Consider the following 12,500-nt stretch of genomic DNA (forward strand, 5'->3'; position numbering starts at 1 on the left):
CTGGAGCGCGTTTATGTGGCAAAAAAATAATTTGCATGAATGATTTGTCACAAAAAAGTAGCAACTTGAAAGAAAAAGGTTGCCGTAGTTTGTATTCGTGTACGAGTATTCTTCAAAATCCATCTCTCCTGCAAAAACAAGTACGATTGCTTGCCCCATTCACACGATCAAACATAAAGTAGCAACTTCAAAGAAAGAGGTGGCCGTAGTTTGTATTCGTGTACGAGTATTCTTCAAAATCCATTTCTCGTGCAAAAACAAGCACGATTGCTTGCCCCATTCACACGATCGAACATATTTCTCACATAAACTTTTCCTCGTGTGAAGGGAACTTAATATTTCCATACCTGGTGGTCCTTGATCGCCCCTCGTTCCATTATCACCGACAGCTCCTTGAGGTCCAGGAACCCCTGTAGGACCTTGCTCGCCCTTACGCCCTTGATCACCTCTCTCGCCTCGTGGACCCACTATTCCCTTAATTCCGCCTTCTCCCGGGATACCTTTGGGCCCTCGTGGACCTGCGTCACCGTGTGGACCTACACAATTGGCAAACAAACTCGTGCTTAGTAAAACTGCTATACCTACGCCTTAGGTTTCTTCCAGGTGATTTGGTGACGTAATTTGGAGGACTGTGAAGAAAAAATTTAACGCCGTATCCCACAAACGCGCGCGGCCTTTGGTGTTGTTTCCAAACTCCCTGCAGTATTTCCATAGCCAAAACTCAAAAGATCATTCTGTGTCTACCACATTTCCTGTTACTGAATGAATATTCAAGTAGACCCACGAGATCTAACCTCGCTTCTGCCATGTTGAATTCGAAAATAAGGCCGCGCGCGGTTGTGGGATACGGCGTTAAAATTTTTCTCCCCATTTCTCCGAGTTACATCACCAGATCACGAGGTTGTCATGGCCTTCTTACAGTATGCTAAATAAGCTCCAGCCTTGGGGTGCCCGAGACTGATTTCTCTTGCGATAATCACGATGCTCTTTAGCTGGCATTTACGGGTCTAAAAACACTCAGCTACGCCTCGTGTTTTTAAAACCCGATAAAACACTGCTCCTTGTCTTTTAAACATAACTTGGTTACGACAAAATATTTAGATATGCTAGATAACATTATAGCCGGTGACAAATCGATTATTGTATTGTATTGATTATCATGCTTGAAATGTTTTCAAATAATGAAGACGTCGAACTTAATCTGGTAACGAATGACTATTACCTGTGTAATTAAAATAAACAATCAGATTGTTGCATGTAAACTCAAACAATTGATTGAAATCTGACATTCTTCTATGAAAATGTTGCTGTAAAATGTACAATGGAGAACGTTAGATTATAGTACCGGCAAGACTACGAAAAGGCGATTTTGGTCTGAGCTCACACAGGTGGTTTGCAGGTCGAATTTTTTAATGCGCATGCTCAGAGCAGTGTTATTTCTACTCTAATCTGAAAGTGGCTATTACCCGAAAATCATTTCAAATGGTGCTTAAAGATTCTACTCTACTATTTTGCATGAAATGAAATTTGGGGTCTTCCAAATGCTTTAAGTTTCACAGTTACCTTTTAGCAGGAACCCATGAGTAGGACTGAGCAACTCCCATATATTCCTGTCACGGAGTTTTCACTGACTGATTTATTTTTAGACTGAATTTCCCGTGAATGAGACTCCCGCAGAAGCCCGCTGACCAATCACAGAAAACTAACTTGACGTCACGGTGTCACCGAACGGGAACTGCCGTTGTTGTTTTGCGGTAAAGTAGTCCAAAAATAGACTGGTCTGTAAAAATGTCGTGACATATGCTAAGTATGGGAGTTGCTCGAAATTTGTATAGGTAATCACATTAGGCCGAGTACTATTAAGGATTAATTGCACAAGTGTTTTGGAAATTTTGGGAAATTTCCAAAACACAAGTGCAATTAATCCTTAATAGTACGAGGACTCATGCGATTACTTGTTTATAAATAAAGGGCAGAATTAACCAATCAGGATCAAGTAATCAAGCCCTCTCTTGATTACCAAAAATGCTCTCGATTAAGAAAAATTGCCCCCTGTCTCAGCCAATCAGCGCTCAGTAATTTTGCCCTTTATTGATAAGCACTTAAAGACGGATTTAGCTGTTCATTTGCGATAATTTCCCGCGTTTTGAGCCAGCTGCGTGCATTTGATTTAAGTTGATTTAACTACAGTACAACAGGAACAGCAATGGCACAGCGGCGATACCACTCGCCTCCCAACAATGTGGCCTGGGTTCGAGTCCCAGACTTGGCATCACTTGTGGATTGAGTTTGTTGGTTCTCTACTCTGGTCCAAGAGGTTCTTCTCTGAGTGCTCTAGTTTTCTCTGAGTACTCTAGTTTCCCCCTCTCCTCCAAAAAGCAACCTAAGGTGGCTTACTACAGTTTTCCGAAGAAAAAGATCAAGATTTTGAAATCTGTGAAATTAAAGAAACACAATGTCTCTTCAGAAGTTTCAGTCACTGCAATTGATGTAAAATGTAATTTTACCCAACAAATAAATGCAAATCAGGGGAAAATACTAAATGCAGTGACCGAGCTCATTAAGAGGGGACTGACAATTAGACATTTCAAAGGCCTTTTTCTCGCAAATTAGCCGTACGACCCCAACTCAAGCTTTCAGGATTCTCTTAGCGAGAAAAAAATAATCATGTATGGAAATAAATAGTTAAATCTGTCAGACAGGTGTTTCTCAACTGATGGCAAAAACGTCGATTTTCGACTATTTCGATAATAATAAAATTTTAATCCTGGTCGTACGGCGTAGTTTTGAGAAAAGAGCCTTTGAAATATCTAGTTTCCAGTCCCCCCTCCAGGCCCTTGGTCACAATATGTAGCATTTTCCCCTGATTTGCACGTATTTGTTAGGTAAAAATTACATTTTACATCAATTTGCACTGACTAACAATTCAAAAGAGACATCCTGTTGCTTTATTTTCACAGAATTAAAAATCTTGATCTTTTTCTTCGGAAAACTGTATTAATTAAATAAAGTTCACTATGTACATTGATTGACGCTGTAAGATGTATAAACTACAATCTTGGACAAAATTGTTGAGAAAACTCTGCTTTTGGACTAAACTCCGATCACGAGTATGAAAAATAAGCTCTCTTTTTGCCCCCACCCCCCCTGATCAATGTTGCTAGACGAAACAAAGCATGTCGAACCTGGGCTTATCAACATTGGTTGTAGGGGGGAGGGGGATCGCTAATAATGTGCGATATTCAGGACGTAGTGCGCAAAATAACCCCTGTTTTTAATATTCTCAACCCTTTTTGTCCAAGATTGTAGCTTCAAGTATCAACATTATTTATTGAAAGTCCGCACCTCTACAGCTTTTGCCAACAGTTGTTCGCACCAGAGTAAGAAGTTCATCAAAATTGCTTGGTTGCAGAATATCGTCGGGGTCCGAGACTAATGTAGCCAGCTGTTTTCTATCCACACTTCCTATGCCAATGGCAATCACCTTTACACTAAGATTCTTGATTGGCTGGACAGCGTCCACCAAAGGAGTCTGATTAGGGGCCCTGTCTCTTCCAGTTTGGTTACCATCGGTGAGGAGGACCAGTACCTTAAGAAATGCAAAATAAAAAAATAAAAAAAAAAAAAAAAAAAAAATTACGAGGGAGTTCGGGGAGCAGTGTTGGCTTAGTGGTGAAGTCATTTGCCTCCAGCAACGTGGCCAGAGTTCGATTCCCAGACTCGGCGTCATATGTTGGTAACGTTTGTTCGTTTTTTACTCTGCTCCAAGTGGTATTTTCCCAGGTACCCCGAGTTTCCCCTCTCCTCTCGTTTGATTTGATTTTAGTTGATTTTTATGTACTGAGTCCAAAACTAATGCCCCAGCGCTTGAAACTTAAAGAAAATTTAAATTAGGCCCGGTTCAAAAGTAGAACTCCACATGAGCCGAATTTAATGCAAAAGCGAGCGAAAACAATAGATTTTTCTTATTTGCATTATATTCGGCACATGTGAAAATGCGACGTTTAAAACAGGCCTTAAGTAAAGTTTATTATTTTTTCTCGATACGTGAGCGGGCGGAATTCAACAAATCCTGCCATCTGATTGGTTCCGGGAGTGGGCGGAATTTTCTCATCCGGCCCGCTCACGGCGGGGGGAATCCAAGCCTTGGTTGCGTGAGCTTGTGTGATGACCTTAAATTTCCAATTTTTTTTACACCGAATCCGTTTACATACAGAAGTTTCTTTTATTGGACAAGAGGTTTGGAAATATAATTCAAATAAAAATAGTTCTCTTTGAAACGTTCAGTTTGTAAGTCGCTTTAATACCATATTCGCTATCAAGCGCGGTGCGAGTCAACAAAAAAAGTGATTTCAGAGAGGAAGGGAGAACGAGGAAAAAAATTAGTTATTTATCAGCTAAGGGTCGGTCCGTATAGCGAAAAACTGTGACTTCGGTCACAGTTTTTTGTTAAACGGACCTCCCAGCTGGCAAATAACCTATATTTATTATTCACTATCACTATTACTCAGCTATGTTTGCAGTTACGACCAACATCGCCAGAGAAACCTTTACCTCCGAACGCAAATCCAAATCATGATATGCACATGAATGTAACGCCTAGTCCCCTACTTATGCCACACCCATTACCCCTCTTTCAGTCGGGATCCTGAGCTATCTCACCAAGCCAACGGAGACAACATCTCTATGGAGTTACAAAGAGGTGGCGACACTGCGCGTTGATCCAGTCTTGCACACTAACAAATTTTGATGGAGTCCTTGTTTGGCAAACTCGATCAACATTTAAAACCTCTCATTTTAATCGAAAGGTATAGAATGCAGTTCTATTGTGTTGAGGATTCGGATCAATATTATATAACAATTTGTGTCCATAGTTTTTAAACCAATTTCAAGAGCCGATATAAGAACTTTATCCTAATCCCTGGGACGAAATTTTCAGAAAACTAAGTCCGCTTCAATACCTTGACCTCCTAAGACAAAATTGCAAACACCCTGATGTTTCTGTTACATGAGTGGAGAACCTCTCCCTCTCGTCATTAGTTTAAAGTGCCTCTAACCCCAAAATATATTTTTCGCTAAAATGAATCTTTGCACCTGTTCGAGACGCACTGCGACCATTTTTTCCTTTTTCTAACAAATCCTGCCATATTATAGGTTTCGAAAGTTGCGAAAATCCAAGCATCTTTTGCTCACGACCGAGTCAGAAGGGGAGTGAGTCTATTCCTGATTTGACGTTAAAAACTGATTTACATCCCATTAACTCTTTGTAAAAATGCATGCAAAGTAGATTGTGACGTCAAATCAGGAATAGACCCACTGCCCTTCTGACTCGGTCGTGAACAAAAGATGCTTGGATTTTCGCAACTTTCGAAGCCTATAAAATGGCAGGATTTGTTAGAAAAAGGAAAAAATGATCGCAATGTGTCTCGAACAGGTGCAAAGATTCATTTTAGCGAAAAATATATTTTGGGGTTACGGGCACTTTAAAAAAATTATATTGAATCCTGATTTTTTTACGAGCGCTATAAGTGAACCTATCCTTCGCATTAGTCCCCCACTCGGCCAAATGCGTCCATGTATCGAGCGTGACGTAAGAAAAGGGCATCGTGCAAGATTGAGCTGTTGGAATGTCCTTTTCTAACGTCACAGCTAAAAAAAGTGTCAAATATCGGGTCACACGTCTCATTGGCTCGTTCCTAATGAGCCTACGAGAAAATAATTTGTCCAGCGGGGCTTATAGCGCGCAAAAAATTAAAACTTTCACTAACATCAAGCGCTCGTAAAAAAATCAGGATTCAATATTAAAAAAAAAAAAAAATCCGGAAATGAGCTCCTGAAAGATATGAAAATCTACCAAAAAACGAGTTGAAGGGTTAGCGGCTCTTTCAGTCCTGAGACTGAGATTTCTAGATTTTTCTAGATTTCTTGACAATTGCACTCATTAATGGGTGCCGCTTCAGAAATGAATGGGTTAATTGGCTACTAATATGGCAATTTTAGAGCGATTTTCAATTGGGTGTCAAAAGTAATTAGCGAATTGCTTTGATTTTGCATTACTTCACTCAGTGATTGGTTCAAAATTCTTGCGCCACTTTTTCAACCAATCACAAGTGAAACCAAAACCAATCGTGGCTCGCGCGTGCACATTTCCTGCCCTTTGTGTCGGCTTCGTGTAATGACTTCAAGTTTTGATTGGTTTACTGGATTGTCTCAGTCCTTTTTGATTGGCTAAAGTAATTCCTTTGGTTTTGGTTTTATGACACTGATTGAAACTCGCTCTACCTTTCTCGAAGTGTCTCTCATTCCTCCTGTAGGTGTGAACAGCTCTTCTGATGCAACTTTGAGAGCTAAATCAATCCGTGTCAAACCATATGTCTGGGGCACAGCCTCAACAAAACTCTTGATTTCCTCTTTCTCAAAAGACTGCAAAAAGTCGAACTGCAAACTGGCACCATTGCTGTAATCAATCAGCCCAACATGGGTCAAGTTTGGCCCAATTAGAAGGAAGTCAATGACTTGGTTGATAAAATCCTTCATAATTTGAAATTCAGACTCCAGAATGCTTCCTGAAGTATCCATGGCGAAGGCATAATCTGCATTTAATTGGCCACACACTGAAATTGATGAAAAATGGCCATTATTCGGTATACATAAAGCTGATGTGTTAAAGGGATTCTATCTTGGAGGTGTCCGTGTTTTAAAGCTACATGTATAACTGTGTAAAGCACATAACAGAACACCTGAGCTCACAAACACAATATCCATGACAACTTAATGAGATGATATTAAAGGAATTAATTTTTAGCAGGATAGTCTACAAGTGTTGAATTTCTCTCACGCTGTGTCAAAGCTACAAAACTTTATTCCCTTGTTTAAATTTTCAATCCATTTTCCTCGTCTCCATTCTTGCTTACACATGAAGAAAAAGGCACCTTGAGTACACTACTATTGCTCTTGGGAACGAAAATATGCAGAACCACGGTGAGGAAGTGATTGATGCGGCAGTCTAACCCCACAGGTTTGAGACCTAGCTCACTGAGCTGTTTCCTTTCATAAGAACCTCCACGCTCTCTTCATCGAGGAATGTAAATGGGTCCTGACAACATACCCTTGGGGGTAGCCCTGCACTCAAGCATCCCATCCGGGGTGGGGGGTGTGCCAATACCCTCAGTTGCTTCATGCTAAAGAAACCAGGGAAAGCTAAGGCCTTGTGAGCCCCCAGTGGCTCATATGCAGCACATTTAAATGAATGAAAAGACCTCTTGTTTTAGTTGTTTTTCAACCACACAACCTGTGACCATCCATATTTTTTTTTCCAGTATTTCCACTTCAATGTTGGGACAAAAAACGACAACAGGCAGAGTTGCTCAAAACTCTGACAAGACCTGAAATAGGCATTTGACCATTTCAACATTGCGGCCAAATTATATTGCTTATAGATGGAAAGGTATTTGTGTTGCTTGGACAGGGACACAAAATTTATGTCGACGAGGCGCGTAGTGCCGAGTCGGCTATAATCATCACATATCCAACAAGCGGGAGTGGAATAATTGGTTTATTAAAAACGCCCCCAAAGTATAGAAAACTAGACTACAATAAAAATAAAAAGGCCCAAAAAATCACGCATATGCTTGCCGTGTTTGTAGATCATGGTATAATGGCTCATAACCCATGACGGCTTAGCCAATCAAAACTCTCGAATTCCATTATCCAATGATCCAGTTTTTGATAATACTTATTATTGAAACAAAAACACCAGGTGGGTCAACATCCCATTCACTTTATTTCCCATAGCGCCTGATCCGGTTTCCCCAGAGGTGCAGGGTAGGTGGTATACTGTTACCCACTACAAAGGTTGTTGCAGATGACAGACTTCTAGACTTACATATGTCTCCAATATTCCCCTTCTCTCCTTGAGGTCCAGGTTGTCCTGGTGGTCCTCTTGGCCCATTGTCTCCTTGTGGACCACCTGGGCCTGCTTTTCCAGGTACTCCACCCACACCTCTGACTCCTACGTCACCTGGCTCACCAGGAACACCTGAAAGTAAAGTCAACCAAGAATGCAACATGAATGTGTAGAATAAAACCAACAATACAATTGCAAATACAATGGACACTACCCCACTCTAAACCATCTCAATCTACTTCCTATCTTCTTGAATCAATGTTGAACTCCCACAAGATCATTTCATTTAAGCAACCCAACCAATTTGTATTCAGCAGAGGGTCATAATTTAAATTCCATTTTGGAAAACTCTCTTTTTCTCTGAGTATGCCAGCGTCACGTTCTGGAAAAAAAACAGAAGGCTATTTCAAAGTTACCTTTAGTTGGAGTACCAGGCATTCCTATCAATCCAGGCTCCCCTGGGGGTCCGACGATGCTATCACCACTGGGTCCTTTTTCTCCAACCTCCCCTTTAGCACCTGCAGAGCCCTCAGTAGATCCAATTGTTCCATTTCCACCTTGTGCTCCTTTAGGTCCTTGTGGGCCTCTATCACCCTTAGTACCATTGGTTCCAGGATTGCCATTACCACCCGGCTCTCCTTTCGAACCTAATTAAAAAATAAGAGTCATGGTTGAGAAAGAGCAGGGTTGGGGGAGTGACAAGAGCTCTGTCTTTTCAGACAAACACCTTACTCTTGGAAGGTTCAGGCAAAATAGCACTATTTAACCTAAGGCTCAAGCACAAATTAGGTTTCAAGGCCCACATTTGCCCAAAAGTCATCGCACACCATGACTGAATTTAGTGTAACACAAAATTAACCAATTAACTGACACATTGTTCCCCGCATGTATTCAGCCAATCAGATCACACAATTTGACAAGCTGTCATCTGAAAGCAAAAATAATTGACCTCAATGACTTTTAGGTGAATGTGGGCCTGTCTGATAACATTATAACTTGCACTTAAGAAACTTCCACTAAATTAATAGCAAACATTAACTATTAGTTTTTGACTAACATGAGAGCAAAGACGCTTGTGATATTTCATTCCGGCCAATACCACCCAAACACCTTTCGTGTAGAGATGAATTTTGGCCAAGTGTTTATCAAGAAACAAGGAAAACAAGAGAATAACCCTGAACTAAAGTTCTTTGATGGAACTGAAGGCAAATTCAAGGCTAACCTTGACATACATTGCCTCTGGTCAATTAACCCAGCCCATTGTTTAAATAAATACCTTGTTCACCCTTGAGACCATTTTCTCCATTTGTTCCATTGGGACCAGGTATGCTGTCTCCTGGTTCTCCAATATTCCCAACTGCTCCTGCTTCTCCTGGTGGCCCCGGGACACCCTGTGGACCTTGCTCACCATTGTCGCCGATGGGACCCCTACTTCCATTAACACCAACTGCGCCTAAAAGATTTGGAAGGAGTTTTTTACAAGTTGAATTGCTTATAATAGAAATACCATCGGACTACCATGCGGGAGGCCACAGAATCAAAACCCTGAGCAGACCAACATTCAGGGTTTTTAAATAATTGCGGAGAAAGTGCTGCAAAAAGATCTGCAAGTGGTTAGACTTTCTAGACTTCTCAGATAAGGACAAGAAATCATAGGCCCGTCTCACATCACTTGTGTGGGATGTTAAGGCGATTCTTCAGTATTGCACTGTGCATCCTGTACTGTGCATATGGTGTGTCAATAGTTATAAATTGGATCAAATTTGCAACATTGTAAATATGGCGTAAGTTGATCATACACCCTGAAACAGTTCTCAAAACAAGTGAGAGAAGTTGTGAACGACCCATAATTCTTTGCAAATAAGCACGCGCATTCCGAGAACATGGCGAATTTTGTTTTTTCGATCTTAAAAACCCTCTTGTTTAGCTACCGCAAAATGTACCCTGAGCTGATGAAGTAACGTGCGTGATTAGTATCAGTAAAGGCATCAACGGGGTAAAATTGGCCCATTATATCTAATATAATATAATATAACATAATAATTATTTTAAATACCATACTCTGGAACCCTGTTCCTAGTGTTTCTGGAACTCAAGAATCAGTTTCCCAAGCAAGGCTGGAGTTCACTCAAATTTTCTTTAAAAAGTAAGTAAAAATAATAATAATAATGGAAAAAAAATAATAAACCCCTCAAATATTGGCATCAAAGTACCGGACATGGTATGGGAAATGACCAGACGAAACATCCGGCCTCTGGCCTCAAATGAAAACCATGGCTATAAAACATTGTTCAGGATTGGAGGGGAATAGAGCGTTTTCATGTGACGTCACAAGCTTTTGACAAATACTTGAAAATGAGGCTCCACCATATTGGTGGTCCACGTGAGTTATACATTGTAAAAAAAGCTAGAGAAATTTTCATGGCGAGCTCACTTTTGCTGCATTTAAAATTCCTTTTAGTGAGGTAATCTCTCATGAAGTAATATATCTGATTCTCTAAAAGTCGTAGAATCCAACTGGCATTTCAGATTGCTTGAAATCTCAACACTTACAGGAAAAAAATAAGGTTGAAATTAGAATGGCTGATCAGCCTGTGAAACTTGGAGATTATGCCGAGAGCCCTGATTCAAAGGTCAAGGAACGATACAGAGAAAAGATTTCTCTTACTGGAATTGATCCATTTATAATTTCCGACAAGAACTTTGATCCAGAATGTTTACCACTGGTAGAATCAACAGATTTTGTATCGTATTTGGTGCTTGAAACAAGTCGCTATTTGCAAAAACAGTTCAAAGCCTTTCAGGCTTCATTCAAAATGTTGTTGGCAAAAAGTTTGTTGTGACAGGAATAGTTCACCATTCACAAAAACTTAACAATCCGTTGGTTTCTTTGTGGATAATAACAGCACGTAATGGAATGATGCAAAGCGTGCATTGCGTGGCTGCATGGCTGGGCACTGGGCAAGGTGAATGCTGTGCACATACCGCTAGTGTCTTGTTTTCAAAAGAGTGTGAGGTAAACTGGCATGCACCGAGTTCAAATTTGCATGGCTTATGCCATCTTATAACAAAAACGTGCCATATTCTGAAGTAGAAAATACTGATTTAACATCAGCCAGGAAACTTATAAGCAAAAACTTGATGTTTCAAGGGATAATTTGGATTCTTCAAAAGGGGAAACTTTAGTCATAATTTTGCAGAGAAAGATAACCCTGAAATTGTACCTCTATTGCCTGCCAAAATGAGTGATTTTTATGCTAAGCTGAACTAGTGCTGTTAAGTTTAATTCCTCCTTATTCTCAGTCATTTGTATCACAAAGCAGGAACATTAAAGCCATCACAGACCTCTTTACTGGTGTACTGGTGTTAAAATCGAACTTACATGTACTGACAATGAAATTAGAATTATAAGGGAAGATACAAGAAACCAAGGTAAAAGGACAATTTTCCCGTGTCGGTGCCTCTATCAGTCAGCAAGCCAGTCAGTCTATTCCAGCACAACACTCAATTAGTCTCATAAAGACAATCTGTTATCAACTATTAAAAATAATAAATTTTCTAATGATGCTACATAACATGGTTACAGCAATAAATATTTATGAGAAAATCATGAGAGAAAAACACAAAAACTTCAGGATTGGAAAGTGTGGGACAAATATAAATAAACAATACCCCTGGCTTCATGCAACTCCAGACTTTATGTGCTGCTGTGACTGTCGTGGTCAAGGTCTACAAATCTACATTTCAGTCTTCATAGTCACACAACATTATTGCTGCTTTCATTTTTTCATTTTAAGATACACATGTAATACTATCTAAACCATATACAAAAGTAAGAATGTCAGGATGCTTTACATATTTTATTTTCATTCATTCATATAATTGCAGTTAGTTGTTCCTATTTAAAGTGCCCCTGTGATCGAAAAAACCATTACCTTTTTTCCTTCAGATTTTGAAAGTGTGTTTGCTTAACACCTGACTGGCAAAATTTTGAGCTTTGATTTTTATCCAAAGGCCGTTTACTTTGAGTGTAAGTTTTGGATTTCACGGTCCGCAATTACTCACGTTCAACACTGACCGATTGGACCTCAGGGGGTTTGATCCAGGGAAAAGTGACGTCAGAGGCTCACTACATGTAGCTCAAAATTCCAGTGTGTGAACGCAGCTTATTATATATGCAAAGCGTGAGTTTAAAAGTATGAAAGCCCAAAACCCCTGTGCAGCATATTAATTCTGCGGCATACACACGTATTGCATTCTTAAACTAGTGAGCCTTTGACGTCATTTTCTCCACGATCCAGCTCTCTCAAGAACATAATGTTAGTTGTGGCGGACCATTAAATTGGAAAATTACAGTTAAAATAAAGAGGTGTCTTTTCGAAATCAAGGCTTAAAGCCTGGGTCACTTAGTGTTTTGTTAACAAAGTTTTGAAATCCAAAGAAAAATATGAATTGATTTTTTTAGTCACAGGGGCACTTTAAACACGGAAGACATTCTAGTTCTAACCATACAACGAATGCCCTTACAGTAATTTCCCTTTCTAGCTTCATCTAGAGGACAAAACAAACTTTAGCATTAGGCTTATCCAATTCT

At 40.0% G+C, this 12,500-nt stretch overlaps 1 protein-coding gene across 1 annotated transcript in view; it reads right to left on the reverse strand.

The window, feature by feature from the left end:
- The window catches only part of LOC138030848 (collagen alpha-1(I) chain-like), a 36,446-nt gene that overhangs the window by 16,285 nt on the left and 7,661 nt on the right, over positions 1-12,500 (reverse strand). Inside the window, exons 4-9 of the mRNA XM_068878711.1 lie at positions 9,183-9,359; positions 8,323-8,553; positions 7,886-8,038; positions 6,283-6,614; positions 3,346-3,589; positions 348-536 (exon numbers count right to left, since the gene is read on the reverse strand). Coding sequence (XP_068734812.1) covers positions 348-536; positions 3,346-3,589; positions 6,283-6,614; positions 7,886-8,038; positions 8,323-8,553; positions 9,183-9,359 — 1,326 coding nt within the window. The remainder of the gene's footprint in view (positions 1-347; positions 537-3,345; positions 3,590-6,282; positions 6,615-7,885; positions 8,039-8,322; positions 8,554-9,182; positions 9,360-12,500) is intronic.

Source organism: Montipora capricornis, chromosome 13 (genome assembly GCF_036669925.1).
Source record: "Montipora capricornis isolate CH-2021 chromosome 13, ASM3666992v2, whole genome shotgun sequence".
Taxonomy (NCBI): domain Eukaryota; kingdom Metazoa; phylum Cnidaria; class Anthozoa; order Scleractinia; family Acroporidae; genus Montipora; species Montipora capricornis.